This window comes from Oreochromis niloticus, linkage group LG20 (genome assembly GCF_001858045.2).
Source record: "Oreochromis niloticus isolate F11D_XX linkage group LG20, O_niloticus_UMD_NMBU, whole genome shotgun sequence".
Taxonomy (NCBI): Eukaryota; Metazoa; Chordata; class Actinopteri; order Cichliformes; family Cichlidae; genus Oreochromis; species Oreochromis niloticus.
The window spans coordinates 22,753,847-22,772,286 of NC_031984.2; the positions used below are offsets into that span (position 1 = coordinate 22,753,847).

The 18,440-nt window shown below is 39.5% G+C and overlaps 1 protein-coding gene across 1 annotated transcript in view; it reads left to right on the forward strand.

Moving 5' to 3' along the window:
- Nucleotides 1-18,440, forward strand: part of cntn3a.1 (contactin 3a, tandem duplicate 1) — a 74,949-nt gene that overhangs the window by 44,389 nt on the left and 12,120 nt on the right. Inside the window, exons 8-13 of the mRNA XM_005478234.4 lie at nucleotides 448-632; nucleotides 2,987-3,126; nucleotides 6,685-6,814; nucleotides 9,073-9,223; nucleotides 13,704-13,831; nucleotides 16,186-16,361. Coding sequence (XP_005478291.1) covers nucleotides 448-632; nucleotides 2,987-3,126; nucleotides 6,685-6,814; nucleotides 9,073-9,223; nucleotides 13,704-13,831; nucleotides 16,186-16,361 — 910 coding nt within the window. The remainder of the gene's footprint in view (nucleotides 1-447; nucleotides 633-2,986; nucleotides 3,127-6,684; nucleotides 6,815-9,072; nucleotides 9,224-13,703; nucleotides 13,832-16,185; nucleotides 16,362-18,440) is intronic.

Genomic DNA, 18,440 nt, shown 5'->3' on the forward strand with positions numbered 1-18,440 from the left:
ACCAAAATACTCCTTGGCCATTGTTATTTGCTGATGTTCGTCTTTTTGACTACCAGCATAAGAGCAAAAAAGATGACAATCAACAATGGCAGTAGCCACTGTTTATTGCTTTTTAACAGTTTTTTAACAGTTTTGCAGCCCTAATATTTGAAAGTTGTTTTCAAAGACATTTGTGAAAATGCATAAATTTGTATAATTGAAATTGTGCAAATTCAATAATTGTAGAAAGATGAAAGGCTGAAAGATTTTTAAATTCTACACGTAATATTTGTACAAGCCTTCTTCATTTTTCTGTCACAAAAAGGTGGCTCCATATCCACAGAAGTCAAATAAACAATCAACAACCAATGAATATATTAGCATGAACTATCACCAGTTTATTGTGTTAAACACCAGGGTTGATATATGTTGTTTTGCGTGTGTGTGTGTGTATTTTTGTGGTTTTAGCCCTGTGCCAACAATCAGCTGGAAAAAAGTGGATGGAGCCTCCTTTACCAGGAAGGTGGACATAAATAAAGCCAGCGGAGTTTTAGAAATCCCTTACTTCCAGCAGGAGGATGCCGGGATGTACGAATGTGTGGCAGAGAACAGCAGAGGAAAAAACTCGGTGAAAGGAAAGCTGTCTTATTACGGTGAGCAGGAGCGCGGTTTGCCTGTGTTTGATCTCAAACTTACCTTACTTCACACCTCTCAGAGATTAAAAAAATATCTCACGCCTTCAACCTGTCAGTCTTCTTCCTCATATGTCATGTAGTTTCAGAGACTTTTACCAAATCCTTTACCCACTGATTCATAACCTTATTTAAACCCCTTCAGAGGTTCACTGCTCTGAAGTATGATTGAAAATCATCCGAATAGGAGTGCGCCATTGGCGTGGAGTGTAACAGAAAATTTTATATGTTGTCATGCAATCTGTGGTTTTTATTAGAGCCTGTATACAACTGCATTATATAGTGGGATGTAGTAGTAAATTAACCTATTACCAGTAGTACAGTTCAGACAAGCTCCTTATTGAGCCAGCAGGTAAGACGGGGCACACAGATTTATACCACCTTTCAGAGAGGCGTGATTTTTCCTTCACCACACTGGACTTATGGACCATATTCTGAAAAAGCTTTTAGCAGTCCTTGATGAAGTATTTTTATGGTTTTTCTCTCCATTATTTTGCAGTTTATGCATTGATGATATCTGCCCACGAGGCCCAATAGGGATGTGCTTGAGTGAAATCATCAAATCCAGATTTTTCTTTCCTGTGAAGGAGGATGTCTTTGATATGATAATAGGGTTTTTTTTTGCAGCAGCTGTGGGTTAGATAAAATGCTCACAGTACCTGTAGGTAGGCTGAGGACTGAATATGCACTACTCTAAGCAGTAGCATGGTTGACAATGCTTAAAATAAGTAAAATGATCGAGTGTTATGGTCATGTTCTAAACAAGGTAGTCATTTTTCAGCAACTTATAGCTAGAGCGCCGGCCTCTATGCCTCATCTCAGCTACAGTTGTGGGGAAGTCGTGTTTCTCTTTGTAAGATTTAAGTCGTGTCTCATCTCAAAGCCCCACAGATTGACCGGCTGCCAGGTGATAAAAATCAGTAATCTCATTTTAAAGTCCCATAGACAGGAGCTTGTGGGACATCCATCAACTCTGCAGAAGAATAGAAGAATCAATACGGGGATGTGGAGCTAGTGACAACCAAACAGAACGAGCACAGTAACAATAAGGGTCGGCCTCTCTCCTTTCATTCCCCGCTTAATTGTCCTTCTGCAGTTCCAGGGGGTTTTAAGTAATCAGATCATGGTTTACTGCATTTGAATGGGCTCAGTCACAATCAGATTGACTTTGTGTAGAAGTCACTTGCATGGCTTCTTCCATTCCATTATGTTATCTCAGACAACCTCATTTGTAATGTTGTTAACAGGGTGTCATGCACTCCTGTTTCTATAGTCACACATTTTCAGTACTTTGCGTATTTACTATACTAAACGTACTTCGCTCTATGAAAAGAACATTAAAATAACCATTTGATAACAAAGCCTTATCTGATCTCTACTGAACAGGAAATGCATCCATAGCTACTTGTATTGCTTTACAAAGAGTTGTATTCACAGACACAGTAGTCTATAAAAACAGCCAGCCTCTCTTCCATATAAAGATTTGTTGTTTCTTTGTCTTTAATTTTATTAAACAGCAGAATTTTTTATATGGCAGTAACCCCAGCCCTTTCTAATCTTCATAAAATGCGGTACAACTAATTTATATTGATTGTTTTATTAAATAATCACAAGTGGAAAATGATTGGCTGAAGTTGCTGTACGTGGGTGAGGAGGTCCTTTGCAAAAAAACCCTCCTTGGCACTGAATGTGCCATAGGTGCTAAAGCTTTACGAAATTATTATTATTGCATTATTAAAGTAGCACACCTAATCAAGCCAACTGCCTGACTGACTCTCATAGACCCTGGCAGGTTTTTCATGCATTTGCGTGGGTGCTTCCTGAGGTCCATAAATCTTATATAAGGTGCTGGCCATTTGTGCGGCAGGAAAACCACCATTATGTCTTTAATTTGACATGACAAGTGTCAAAAAGTCACTTGCCTGTGTTACCAACTGCACTGCGGAAAACAAAGAAGTGGATCCACTGTTAGTCTCAGTGGACCCACATCTTTTTAAACTTCTAAACTTTACAGTGGATGGTCTCACCTATTCACTATTGATTTTTCTCTGTGCTAACCTTATAAAGCATTACTTATTTATATATTTTCCATGTTGAGGTCAGCTTCAAGTTAATTAGGAGTACATTTATGATTTGTGCCCTTGAATGCTTTTTAAAGAAGTAATTGCCGTGCTTGGCTAATTCATTGATTTTTTTTTTTTTTTCAAATTCCGCTGCTTGAGGTAACGCTAAGGCATTTGTTTAGGTATAAAGTGTTAATTTAAAAAAAAAAATATATATTTATATATGTGTGTGTGTGTATTTTGACTTTCCAGCTGCACCTCACTTTACTGAAAAGCCTCAGGATGTACAGAAGACCATTGATGAGACTCTGGTGTGGGAATGCAAGGCCAGTGGCAAACCAAAACCCTCGTACCGCTGGCTGAAGAATGGAGAGCCTCTGGACCCCATGGAGGTAAAATGGATTTCTTCCTAAACTGAGATTTCTTACATTGCTGCAAAGACACATAAAAAAAGCCAATTCCCTCCTCTGTGCAGCACTGACCCCCACAAAAAAGCACAACAAAAACAGAAAGAAACAAATGAAAAATAAATTAAAATAATACAAAACAGGTAAAAAAAAAAAAGCAAAGAAAAGGATCTTACCTTTAATCACAAAATCAGTCTGAAACAAAGTAGCATCACCTTTTCAGACTGAATTGCCAAATTTACTTTGGCTGAATTGTCAAACACTGAAGATTCTTTGAAACAAGATAATCAAATAATAACTCTATTTTCAAGCCAGAAAATGAGCTTAAAATTGTGGTTGTGCAAATCACTTGCTGGCCAAACTCCTCTGCTGTTTCAGGTGGTTGGTTGTAAGACTTTGCAACATAGCAGCAAAAAACAGAACAGTTTAGGTATCCTGCTTTTTTATTTTTTCATCTACACATTTTAGCCACACACATAATAAACATGTACTGTGTGCTTACTTTTTTCCTTACATTAAGATCCATAAAAGATGCATTTAATTATCAGCATAAAAATACAAATTTGTCCTCTCCACCTCTAATCAATACCAAGTAGTATGAAGGTGTGCTTTGAAAACAAGCACATTAAGACTACTGAAAGACTGAAGTATATAGGCTGGTAGTTAAATGGTATTGTTATTGTTAGCAGCATAGCAATATTTCTTTTTCCGTCAACAGCCCTTAACCAGTTCAGTGGGTGGAGACGAGCGTAATTTAATGTGTAAGATGAAAGATGATAAGATCACAGCAGATTCCTGCAGTAACACGCAGTGCATCTTGGTTAAAGGATGCACTGCGTGTTACTGCGCTGTTTTGCTGGGATTCATTTTGCTTCGAAGCAAATAATGCTTCCAACTCATAGGCTTGTACTTGGCAAGAACATGTCAATTTGAAATGCCTCTATTTGCTTGGGACTAAATTTGGCATCAAAAGTGTGTGTGTATGTGCCGGGGGTGGGTGTTTGTATGTGTTTTGCAAAGGAGCCAAAGTGATGCCATTTTCTGCCTGTCATCAACTGGGGACTTTGTCGACAATTTAGCGCTCAATCTCACTCTTATCTGCAACTCTCAATTTTATCATTAAGTCTCTCCTCTCTGGGGAGGGTGAGAAATGCCTTATCATCCAAAGTGCATTTCACATTTAGGCAATTTGCCTTGTTTTGTGTTATTGTGCTGCTGGAGTGAGTGTGCCTACTGCCTAAAAAGACCAGCTCTAGAGAATCACAGTCGCTGATTGTGTCAGAATTTGGGCTGGGTGTAATGGGCTCAAAACTGGACAGTTCCTATTTTGTTGGACATGTCTTTAAAGGGGGGGCTGGTGGGGTTTTGTTGTCTGGAACTGAGATAGGTACCCCAAATATGTGGCACTTAAATTTGAGAGCTTAATGTCAACACACAAGCAGCAAGGAAGATTGCATTTTTGACACAAAAGTATTAATCTGCAAAGCCCGTATGAGGAGCAGCTTAAGTCTGAATCTGTAAAAATAGGCAATATTGTTTTAAACATTTCATCTCTGAGCCATTTCAAGTTTTATTTAATTTGAAGGCCCACACATGCTTAACCACAGGAAGCTCTTATCATTCCACATGTGCATTTGCAGTATTGATTAGTAAATAACACTGTAAAACTTCCTTTGGCAGGTAGCCAAGGTAACATATTCTCTGTACATGTGGCTATATTAATGAGGTGGGGTGTTACCATTTTCAAAATGCCACCGTCAACCGCGGCAACAGTAAATCAATTTCCAAACCCAAAGGTCAGCAGTGTAGAAGGAGAGGGAGCAGGAGGGGAAGGCCAAGGGGGCCATTTGTTATTCCTCATTAGAATGGATCAGTTCTCTCTCCCTCCTCTCTGTCTCAGCATCCTCGGCGCTTTCTTTCTCTTTCTTAAGCTATCTTTCAAGCTTTTTCCTCCCTCTCCACCTCATTTTCCGTCTGTGCCAAGGGAATTAAATGGCGCAGAGGAGAGCTGTCACTTCAAAATGTCACCCCGGCAAAACAAGGACCCACTCATGCTTGTACTTTTTTCACTACACCACCAGCTCCCCCGTTTAGTTACAGAGATGGTTTCTCTGCCTACGACCCTCAAAGCCTGCTACGTGTCTTCGGCAGTACTAATGGTGTAGTTGCATACTTGCGACAGTCCAGCTACTTATAGGTGAGCGATAGGATCACTACAAGATACAGAGAAAGCAGCAACAAGGTGCCCATGACTTAACTTTTCAGAGCTCAGTTTGATAAAGTGTTCATATCAGACAGGAGTCAAGCATAATTAAAGATGCTGATAAAGTAGACAATGCCACAATTTGTCTTCAGTGCTAAGGAGATTGTGATAGAGCTACCACTAAGTGTCAGGGTACAGAATAGCGCAGAATAGCACCAACCGGTGCCTTTATGGGTTCATAAGTGCACCGCCCTGGGCTTGTGCACTGTGTAACTTGAAAAGAACCATCTATCATCTATTCAAAGTCACTCTATATCCTCCCTCTCTTTGTGGTCCTCTCACTCTCTCTCTTTATCATTTCTATTTTCCTTGAATACACATACATGCTACTTATTTTCCACCTGGAAACTGCTGGATGCATCAACACCCAGGACACCCTCTGGCGGTGGTTTTAGTTGCTAGGTCAGCCATGTCTCTATCTTGTGACTGGTCCTCAGAAAGAACTCTATTTGAAAGTCCTCTGCGGTGTCACAGACTGACGTTAAGGGACAGTCCTTGTCTTTTCAAGTGCCAGTGCTGTAATGATTCCAGACGACAGACAGACTGGCGGCAGGACCCTCTGGACTACTTTGTCAGAGGCATTAAAAGGTCCAGCTACACTCTATGGAAAGATCAAGGGCAAGAACAATGAGTGCTGCCACAATTAAATTGGGGTAACTATAAAACGGGAGAAACAAGAGGTGCCAAACCTTGTAAAGGTCAAACGAGCAGTGGAAAGTGAAGAACTTTGTATGGGTTTTATTACGAAGGTGTTTTTGAAGGTAAATGTATTCATTTTAAAACAATTACTAGCATTGTATATCTATATCTATATATTTATAAACTATGTACTGAGTATTGGGTGGAGTAAAAAAGAGTCAGCAGCAAGTTTGATGTGCTTGATTTTAATTATTGTTCTGTAATGAATCTTAATTAAATCTCTCAATATAGCTCTGCCCATTGTAAATCTTTTCAGTTTAGCACTTTTACAGTATCATATACTGTAAAAATACTAATTTTACTGTTAGAGACGTGCTATCAAGTTCTCCTCAGTTTCAGTAAAATAACAGTTGAAGTGCAGAGTACGTGGAGCACCAGAGTACCATCTACAAAGATGGTGGTCCTGATTAGATGCAAACCTTGGAGTGTACTGGGGCATATTTTTGCACCTGAGGCAAGAACCTTCAGTCGCTTCCTCGAATTTTCTCTAAGCTTGTTTGTTGTCCGGCTTTTGAGCAGTTTTCATTTCAGATCATTTTAAGTATTTGATGCATGCATGTGTGTCTTTCTGTCTCCAACAGGACAGAGTTCAGGTGAATAATGGAGTTCTGACAATCAGCAGCTTGAACCTGGCTGACATTGGCATGTTCCAGTGCGTGGCAGAGAACAAGCACGGTCGAATCTTTACCAATGCCGAGCTGAGAGTTGTAGGTAAGACCAAAGATAGAAAGCTGTTCATTTATCTAAATTAACAAAACGGAATTTAACCCGAGGCTTTATCTCTTACACCTGCTAGAATAAAAATGCTAAATACATTTTTCCAGTAACGTTCTCCTTTTTTACTCTTTCATAAAAGTCTGCGCAATACAATAAATATGAGTTTTCTTCACTCTATGAAGGAGGAAAAAACACAATTATTTCTGAAGTTCTGTTGCCAGTAGTACTCTAGCTCTGTGCACATGACCTTATTTGATGCTTGTCCATGCCTAGCGAGGCCAAAGCGACTGACATGTTTACTAGACTATAAACTGAGTGTTTGTGTATACCAGGATAAAACAACTATATGTTGAATAGTTATATATTATGTTATTCAAATATCATCAGGCAGAGTTTTCAACTAGATGGTCAAGAGGCACACGATAAAATGGCTTGTTTCAGACAGATGATGACCTTAGAGGGTGCACTGATACCAAGCATAACATAAATAAGAACAACTTTTCACTGTCAATTATGCAAATATGCTCATTATGCACAGTTTCCAGAATATCACCAGAAAACCTCCACTTCTTGTGAAGTTCATGGATCACATCACATGCGTTTGTGTTTTTGATGTATGGTTACTTTCGGTAGACGCAGTGTAATTATGGAAGATGAGGCATGTCTCAAAGTAGAGCTACAGTAGCTGACACAGTGGAAGTGAACTCAATATGCAGTATATACTGTAGAGTTAGAGTAAAAGGCTTTTGGTTTGGAGAAATTGTCAAAAGGCAGGCACATAATTGGCAACAGGAATTCAGGTCAACAGGTAAAGGTAGAACAAAAAAAAACCAAGATGCTGAAACTGTCTGGGTACGAAGAGCTGAAAAAATTGATTCCATATCTTGTCTGGTATACTTACTCATTTGGCTCTGCACATTTGGGCTGTTGTTTTGGAAACAGAGTGAATCCTTTTCCTGCAAAATGCATTTTAAGTACTTTGGCGTGTGAGTTTGATGCAATAGCATTTGTAAAACTCTCAGGAGCAACGCCACAGCTCGACAGATGAGGTTTAAATGCTTTCTGTTCAGAAACATACCTAACTCTGACAGTCAGCTGAACAGAAAGTAACTGCAAGAATGCAGACAGGCTTGATGATGTAAAGGTCACAGAGCCGCTTGGCTTAAGTGTTTGGTGTGAAGGTCTAAAATTACTGTAGCAGTAAAACAGTCACCACACAAGAATCAATTTAAGACAGCTTGGCCACTAATTGTCAGCGATTACTGATACCTAATGCCAATACCTTGTTGTATTGTCACAGAAAGTTATCTGGATTTGCATATTGCATCACAAATATAATGAATAATTAATAAATAGTTTCAGTTATAAGACGTCTAAATATTTTGGAAACTTCAGTAGGTGGATTTGTTTATAATTAACTATGTTAAGCTTGCCTGGCTAATTAAATTCAATTATTATTATTGCTTTTTCTCTTTTCTAAAGTACAGAATATGACAGACATTGGTCTACGCGGCCTGCTTTTAAGTTACCCATTATAAACAGATTGTACTGAAACTCCTGAGGTCATATAAACCACCCATGTCAACAGAGAAAACGAGGAAGACAAAAACTCTTGGCTTGCTTTTCACACAGAGTGTCAAGAAATAATTGTGAGGGGCCAATATGTGCATAGGCGCAAGCGTACATTATTGTATAGTGCTGCATACGCACGTGCACCGGCATATGTTGGCAGGTGCTCAGCCATGTCACTGGCGCCAGGCTGTGTATTCACTTTGAAGAGCTTTCTGCTGAGTAGTTTCGCATACAAAACAGCTCCGGACGACGGCGCCTTAGTAATTAAGGCCTAAAGCAACAGCAGCAAAGCCTCCCTCTTGTTTTACATTCACTCATTTTGCTTCAGAGCCCCGCGGTTTTATCTTTAATGCATAATGTCTTCCTAAGGAAATCTGGAAAATCACTTTCTTTTCAAATAAAATGTTTTCCTAAAAATGTGCCACGTCTGTTCTCCTGCATTTACGGATGCATTACAGTCTTTCCGTGTGTGGATATGTGTGTGTTGAAAGAAAAGGATGTGAGAGCTGACCTGCCTAATGGATTTAGTGACCTGCGTGTTTTAGGAAGCTCAGGCACTCGAGCTCTTCCACCTTGCTCATCGGTCTCTTTTTCTCCCTTTCCTTTTTTTTGTTACGCCTCTCTTGTCTCCCTCACAGTATTCACATGCCTTTCCACTTTTTTATTTTTTTGTCCACCAGCAATTGCTCCAGACTTCTCCCAGAACTTGTTGAAGGCCCAAACTTTGGCCCGACAGGGTGGCGACGTTCTAATCGAATGCAAGCCCAAGATGTCTCCTCGAGGCATGATTTCATGGCGGAAGGGAAAGGAAGCCCTGAGAGAGAGCCACAGGTAACAGGTTTCTTTGTGTTGAGCTGTAAGTGTATTAAGTGGGGGATCACTGTTGTTTAGCTTTTCTGCTTTACTTTCAGAATGGTTTTTTATCGATGTATTCAATTTTTCCCTACTTGATATTCAAGTGACAAATGGCAAAGAGTAAAATCACAGTGTGACACAATGCAATTTGAATTGCATAGTGTGCTCTCTCCCTGCTTTCTGTGTTTCCTTCCTGAACTCTGTTGTAGTCTTCAGGCTGTGCTCAAAGCTGAGTTTCTGCACTGTTTACTTAAGGTAATTGGGCATTCCTAGACTGCGGCACTTGGATCGATGCACTGATCCATCAGCTCATTAGCTGCATGTAAGGCCTGGAGGGTCATTAGAGCACAAGTGAGACGATGAGCCAGACCACCAGCGAGACACGGAAGGAGCGAAATCCCCAAAAGGACGGATCAATTGACAGCTGCTGGACATACATTCTTTTATGATAGTGTTGGTGACACAAGGGAAACCGGCTGCACACCTTGTTTTATTAAAAGTCAGGTTAAGTACAGATCAATGTGATGCCGCTGTGTGCTGGAGAGCATAAGGCAAAAGGAAAAACAAATGTTAATCAGACAAGAAGGAAAAAACAAGTCTTCCCCTTGAGACATAATACCGACTAAGGTAGAAGTAGGAAGTAAAGTTAGTGACTGATGGAAATTTCTACTGTTTCCTCACACAATGCAGCAAATGGATGCATGCAGACATTCACTTTTCCTCAATAATGTGTTTTTTGGGGCGAATATTTCAGGTGCACTGCTTTAATCTGCCATTGTATGATAGTAAATGACTCACTCTCTCTTTGACAACATCTGTATTTTGAACAGCAGTGCACCAGCAGTAGGTAAAGCTTGCCTGCTGGCAAATCCAGTGATGTAGCAGGGGTTCACATTTCTCTCTTGACATGGGATTAATTGTTCACCTGGCCCAGCAGCTTTTCCACATCTAACCTCTGGGATACCCACTGGCACTGCAGTGGGGGGTGCCGGAGGTTTTGTCATATCTCGGCTTTCCCCTGCAAGAGTGTAGGTTTGGAAATCATAGGGTTCGATTTCTTCACTTCAGAGAAATATTTTATTTGCAGCAGCAAATGGTTGCAAATGGCTGATAAATATTGGGACCAGCTTGGAGATTTATCACCCTCTTAAGCATTGAAGGAAATTGCATCCATACTGCATTATCAATTGTACCTATAAAGGCCAGATTTGCCCTGTGGGATTTAATGTTAGAGCCTTGCCCTGAAGTGGGAAAGATGCATGCAAGACGTTAGGTTCTGACATTATTGCAACATCTCTTGCAAGCCTATTCCCTTGTTCCTGGCTCATTAGCATTTACTTTGCTCCACATCGAAATGGGGGCTGTTACCAATGCTATTACAGCAGTGGCACAACACTAATCCATCCCACTGGCTCAACTAAAGTACCCATAATTCCTTCTAATCTTCCAGGGATAATGTTTTCAAGGATCTGGACTAGGAGAAAACAAATCAACTAAGAACAAGGCGGGATCTAATGAAATCATGCAGGGGTGATACCTACTCCAGCTCACATTCCTAGTATTCACAGTATAACGAAATAATTTTATAACAGGGTTTCTGTGCACTTATGTGGAGAACTTTGAGGTCAACGATAAAATGCTTACCTTAATTTAATTTCAGTGCTGACCACTGCCAGCTATTGCAAAACGGATATAGGAAATAGCTCTCAGGAATATTACCTTTAGATTGAACCACGGTGCTTAAGATCGTTATGCTAAATGGTAGTGTATGTATCACTTTATCATGTAATGGGAATCAATTTATAATCCTAGTACTCAAAGAGCTTTCCAGCTGTGTTTCCAGAATGTGCTTCACTTGTGAGTGACACAAGTAGTACCCGAGTATACTGCAAGTTCGTAGTAATACGCTGAGTTAATTATGCAGCGCTTTTTAAGTTGGCTAAAGTAATGTTTTTCATTTACAGCCTCTTGATTTTTGTTGCACCATGGAGAGACAGTGCAGGCTTTTAGATCACAGCCAGAAGCTCGCTTTAACACCGGCCAGAAAGGTTGAAGTAAAGTGTCTGTTTACTGTATCACACTGTTCAAGCTTTTATGTGCCCCACAAATTTCCCCAGTGCCTTAATTGCTCCAGGGCAACCTTTTAAAGGAAGGGGAACCAAGCAAAAGCATTTCAGGCTGATAATTCTCCTTACATCTTTATCCCGCACCTTTACTTTGTAGCTTTGGTGAAGACGAGGCCTGACACTGTCTGCTGCACTGTTTAATGGCAAGCCTTATCCGTGTGACATCTCATATCCATAACTCTTTGTTATAGCCCGTTACAAAGGAAAGCCCTCAGTTCAGTTTGGAGAGTATACCCCCGGCTCCGTGGGGAATGGGCACCGTTGAAGGGGCTAATGTATTTTAACTCTTCCAGCCTTTGAAGCGACACGGGTCATTTTAAAACATTTTAACGGATCCACGTTGCCTTAAAGGGACCTTTTAAAAATCAGCGTTCAAGCTCCTCTTTCATACCAGTTATTTCTGAAAACCTGGCCTCTAACCGTTACTCCATAATGTGCAGTTTAGTTGATGATGTGGGAGCTTCTAGTGTGGGTTTGCAGGGCAAGACATTTATTGACAGGATAATTGATTTGAAAGGATACAAATATGGTCAGACGATTGTTGAAAGGCAGTATCAAAAATTCTTGGGAGATAATTTAATCAAATTGTCATGACCTTTCCGACCGAAGAAATAAACCGAAGACTGATTTTCCGCTGCGGTTCGGCTTTGTAAAAGAGATGACGCCGGAGGATTTTCTCCTTTGCATCCATCAAAAATGTCAATAACGCATTTTGCCTTCGAGCGCTGAGTGTTTGTTCAGCGTTGTAGTCTCTTCCTTTGACAAATTAGTTTTCAACACAGAAATCCTGACACATGGCAATAATCATGTCTTCCTTTTTGTCAGTCAAACCATCTCATCCCGATCTAAGTGTAACATCTGTTTCACATTAGGAAATTTTAATTTGTGCTCATGAGGCTTAATGAGTTTGTAATAACTTTGACAACACCCGAACAAATTAGTTCAACCAGCAGTGGCTGTCTTGCACGACCGGGAAAGTTGAGGTTTTTTTTTTACCATTTGCTATTTTATTGAAGACTGCAGGGACTTTTTCTAGCTTCCCCTCTGGGATGATCAGGGCTGGTGGAGACAGTGTGGACATTTCAGCAAGTCCCATTTTTGGCTTCAGAGTGACAACTGAGAGATGGCTTTTTGTAACAAGTAGTTTGTCATGCCTCTGTGCTTATTTTCCTTCTTTCTACAAAGTACAACTGATAATGAGCGACAATTATAAATAAATAATGTGAGTTTACGCCTTCATTATTTTCAGTGGAAATCAAGATAAGTGAAAAACAGCAAATATCCTATTTCTCTAATCATGGCAAGATAAGTGTGGTGAGTAAGCAAGGCGTGTGATGAATTACATCCAGTAATTAAAGGAAAATCAGAGATGGCAGTGAAAATGTGTTTTTTAAAACCCAGCAGAAAGGTTAGATGCTAACTGTAGGTGCTAAAATGAAACAGCTTTGCGACATATCAAACCGATCTCGTGTGAGTGATATATGATAATGCCATGATGAAATATGGGTTTTGAAATGAATGGTTGTGTTGCCCTGCATGCTGAACACATGAATAAATCCTTTTAGCTTTTAATCTGAGCATTTGTTCTCCAGCTTGTGGCCAATTTTTTCTTTTTTTCCACCAAGGCAAAAGGGGTGCTTTTTTGGCATCACATTAAATAGAATTAATCAAACCCTTTTATTTCATTATTTTGTACCTCAATCACCTGCGCGGCCGTACTTTTCTAAAGTGTTTGGTTGCGTAAGGCGTTAGTGGATCTCAACAAACAAGTTTCCCACTTACATGTGGTTTTTTTTCCCTCTTTTATCCTCCGTCCTTGACTACATTCAAACACACCGTAATGTGGCAAGATGAATTTCGTTAAGCCTATTTTGTAACATGTTATTTGTGCCCACATTTTCAGTGCATATTCAAGGCCTTGCTGACACCGGCATGCTTTTAAGACCTGTTTTCGAGTGAATGTTTTTAGTGCTGCTGGAGTGAGCACCAACATTTTTGTACTTTCTTTTTTTCCCCCATTTCTCAGCTTTCCACGCTTGTTATATGCCAATAAGAGCAGAGAAAATATTTCTTGATTTCTTTGATTTCTGTTTACAGTTGGTTGGTTTATAGTCAAAAATTAAAAGCATCTACTACTACCAAAATAGCACCAACAGCCACCCCACAATAACAGCGACAGGTCATGCAGGCACTGTTAATGCTAGGTTCCTGCTTATGTAAAAGCACTGAAAGGCTAACGAATTAATCAGATAATGAACTTGATGTTTTTATGCATTTCAAATATACAGTATGTAAAAATGTGTAATTAACGGTTGTTTTACCCTTTACAGAGTTATGGTGTTGGATAATGGAAGCCTGCGGATCTCCAATGTTAGTAAAACGGATGCTGGAATGTACACATGTGTAGCCAGAAACCAGTTTGGAGTAGCGAGTAGTGCTGGCAGCCTTTTGGTAAAAGGTAAAAACAATTTTCCCTATGTCTAAGCACACTAACAGTGTGTATGTCCCCCCTAACAAGTATTTCATTAATGAGTTTGTTAGTTTTTGTTTGTTGAATCTGTTTGTATTTGTATTTTCTTCAGTTTTTTTTCCATCTAGCCTTTGCACTAAAGTAAAGCATTTACTGTATGGAAAAACCCCAAGCTAACAGGCGTCTGCTTTAAAGCTGTGAGACACAGTGTTACTCTTTAGATGAGCACTCACCATCACTGCAAAGTTGATGACCAAACAGCGAAGCAGAATTCCTGGTATTATTCTTACCTGAACTGTATACAGTCCAATTAGTTGATTGACGGTGGCTGGAGGAAGTGGAGCATGAGGCCCATTGAATTCTTGCACCATTATGTTTAATTCATACTTTTTTTGCAGAGTGGCACGTAGCCATGTTTAGTTTGTTGAAGATTCCTTTCCCTTTAATTCGGGCACTTTTGCCGAGCAAGGAATTTTCTGGGTCTTTCTAAAAAGCAGAGTCAACAACACTGCTCTATTAAAATGCCTTTTGGTGATTCCTCTTCACAAGTACTTTAAATTGCAAATTGCTTTGCAAAGAAGCCCAATTTTGCTGTCTTATTTTCCCCCACAGCCTCTTTACACATAGCAATGAATGCAGTATATATTTGTGTGCATGTATGCATGTGTGCCTGTATGTGCCTGTATGTGTTTTCTGTCTGTGAAAGAAATTTTATAAACAAAAAATGCAGATTTATGATATTAATCAGTAATTATTCTATAGTAATGCTTATTTAGTTAATTAATATTTGTCCAGATAATTTGTTTTTTGTTTTGTTTTTCCCTTTTTTAGGATTTTTTTTTTGACAACCAATGAAAATACATGAAATGACAATTTTATAGATCCTCTGCTATATTTATACGACTGTCTAAAATCTCGGTGTATTCAGTTGTTGAAAGCAGAATATACTCCAATTCCTTACATTTGTTATTTCTGAAACATTCAGTTAGTACAAAGTTGGAATCATTTTTATTTTTATAAAATTAGAGTCTCTCCTCCTCTGCTTTACAGAGGTTCATCCTGAGCTTCAGTTCATTGTTTGGCTGTCAGTCAATCAGGTTCCACTAATCACTCTGTATTACCTTCCCAGCACCAAGCAGCTGAAAGACACAGTTAGTTACCAGTTAAGGATCCAGTCCTGATGATTGAAAATGAATCCTGGACTTTATCATCTGCCCACAAATACAACTGCGCATTAATAAATCTGTGTGTGTAATTGCTGGATGGGTAAACAAGCAGCCTAATTAATTTGCCATATCAATATGAAAGGTGTTCCATCTGTGTGTGCTTTCTATCCTCCTGTCTCCTTAATTGCAGATAATTGGCTTTCACTTGGCTGCTCAGTGGTAAATCATTCCTAAGATTTTACCAGGAGCTGATGGCTGATGTTCCACTTCTGGGTTATTTTGACTCTGTTGAACCTCAGCCGTGCTGTTTAGGCTTCAGCACCTCATAATGTTGATATTCAGACAGATCTCTGTATTTCCTATGCTAATTCGAGCCGAGACGTTGAATTCATTTCTAAACTTATCAACCTTCCTCATGTGTTTTTGAGCATATACTGATTTTCGATACGTTTACACACTGGTGATTACCATGTGCAGCGCACACCAATGGAAACGAGGCAGCCGGTTTATGATTTTCCTTCCATCTGTAACGGGAAATAAACGCGACAGCTATGAAATCGGAAGCAGAAAGTTTTGCTTCGCCTATTTTGCATTGAGAGCCAAGCTTTCCCAAGAATCACCTGGAATATACTTTTATGACCATTCGGTTCTCCTAAGGGGGTGAAGATAAACAAACAGCCTTGTTTTGACAGAGCTGAATATAGACCTTTACTCCTCCTGACATGCTGCACTGGCTTGCCTGTCCATTAGATGCTTATGACATGAATGCATAATTCACATTCAGCCTGGTTTATGGTCCTCTCTGCACCGCACTGGACCACACTCTGAACTGCACCACAATCCCTGCCGCTGAATGAGACGGCAAGCTGAGACGACCAAAGATTATGTTGATGCGCATCACACCGGGGATGAAATAGGATGGCTTTTTGTCTCACATAAACAGAGCTAAATTGCAGACTCAGAGCTGACCTGCCATAATGGTGTTTGAGTTTTCCTTTGCACTTGTTTATTTTACTTCTTCTCTGTTGGTTATTGATATTTAAGACCATGGTCCTGTTTTTGAAACTATTTCAGGGATGTAAATTATTTGATGTATAAATACATTAAATAGGAAGGAGGTATAGGAAAACCAGCAGGTGTACATGGCATGGTAAACTGGTTCTCTTTGGTTTACAGAGGCAACTGTGATTACCAGTCCAGCAGGTCATCTGGATGTGACTGTAGGTGAGAGCATTGTCCTGCCCTGCCAGGTATCGCACGACCCAACTCTGGATCTCAAGTTCACCTGGTTTTTCAACGAGCAGCTCATTCACTTTGGAAGCCACGGAGCTTATTTTGAAAAAGTTGGTGGGGTAAGTACATCTCCGGGTCTGAAGGGAGGTCCAGGCTTTGGCTGGAGGGTAGAAAATGATGGAAGCACGAGCTATCGCCTAGAAGCTGAACATCCCCTTTAGGTCACAATCATAATGTGAGCTTCAGAAGCCACGTACACATACACACACAATTATCTGATTTGAGTTGTTTAAATGACGTTTGACGTTCATTACAGAAGCACCGCAAAACAGATGAAGCACAGATTTCCTGCCTAGATGTTTTAAACTCTTCTGAGATGTAAAACAAGTACTTCTATGTCATCCCCCTCTTTTTATGTTTTCTTTTGACAGCAGTGACTTTGTAAAGCTAAAATCAAAAGCATACCATCAGAGGGGGAGTTTAAAGAAAGCCCACTTGGGAAGAATTTCACTCTCTATATGAGAACAACATTCTCTACATACTAATTTTTTTATTACACATGAAAAGCTACAGATAATTGAACCTGGAAACATTTGGACGTTGACACAGTTTGGATCATTTTGGGTCTGTGATGAAACAAAAAAGATTTAACTGAAGTGAGCGCAGACTTTTAGCTTTCATTCAGAAATATCATTGAAATGTTTAGGTTCAAATTTCATTCAGCTGTGCTTGTCTTCTGTTGCATCTTACTGTAAGCATGTGTCACACTGCCTCCACTGTGTTTCACGTAGGATCATGTGTGTTTTGGAGTTTTCTCCATACTTTAGACTCGAGAGAGCACCTTTGTCATTTCATGGGTTTATAGCAAGAGTTTTGAATCCTAGTACTATCTTTTACCTGGTGAATGGAATAATAAAGGAGTCATTAACACTCTGTCCACAGAATTCTTCCTCCAAACTCCAAGTTTTCTTATATCCACCTAACTGTGTATAGATTAAAGTGACACGCAGGGAAGCAGTTTGTGATCCATTAAAAGTAACTGTATTCCAGCTTCAGCTTTTAAGGAGCAAAATGCTTCACATTTCTGATGAATCATGCAACCTTGATTGTTTTTTTTGTGTGTTTTTTATTATAATAACAGAACAGGAGGACGCTATTTTGCTTGTTCTGCTTGTTAATAACACCTCCTACATTGACAAAAGCAGCAACCAAGAAACTCATAATGCATTGCTCAGCCATGTGGTACGTGTGATCATCATCTTTTAATAAGGAAAAGCAATTATAAGGCCTGGGCTTCTTGTTTTTCTATTTCTTTTGTTTTTTTTGCTTTTGTTTGTTTGTTTGTTTTTGGCATGATCATAAGCGACAAGAAACTTTGTGGTTCCATATAGCAAACAAATCAGACTCTTGCATACACCTAACATGCTGACATGTTAGGTGTATGCAAATAGTCTGCATTATTACTGCGTTAATAACTTACCTCATGTATTTTGCATAAACACGACTTTGTGGATATGCTTTGGATATTTTTTTTTTTGCAAAGCTGTCTGCTTTTTAATATTCATTGAGTCCTCCGTGAACTCGAAGAGAGTGAAGCCTCTACATAGAATAAAAGCGAGTCGTGACCTTATCCGTAAAATAAAAGCTTTACAACTGTAGATACTTTAAGATCCAAGTGCTGTTCCACTAAATGTTTGAATTTCAGTATTTGATTTCTACTTTCTGATGCCCTCGCTGACATTTTTTCAGCAAAGCTCGGAGTGAACTGAAAAATGTCAACTGCAAGTCGCTGAATGAGTTAACTGTAAAGTTTCATGTCACACGGTGAGTTTTGTTAACTTGCCAACATTTTACAGCTCAAAGAGAAGCCGTGCTACTTGCATCTTATAAAGGTAATTGCTTTAAATGAAAGGATGTTACTGATAAATTGTGTCACTTATGGTGTCCAGCCAGAGAAACAAACGTTAGCTAAAATGAAAAAACAAAAACCAACATCAGACGTCACCCTGTTGTTTGGTTTAACACTTTTTTTATTCATATCTGTAGATTTCAACCTGCAGAACCTCTGAAACAGCTTTTGTAAAATCAGTTCATGATTTCCAGATTCCCTTGTAAACCTCTCTGACTTTTAAGGTACATATTATTCTCTCTATTGACATCAAGTTAAAGCCAGACTGAATTTTTCTGATTTTGAATCA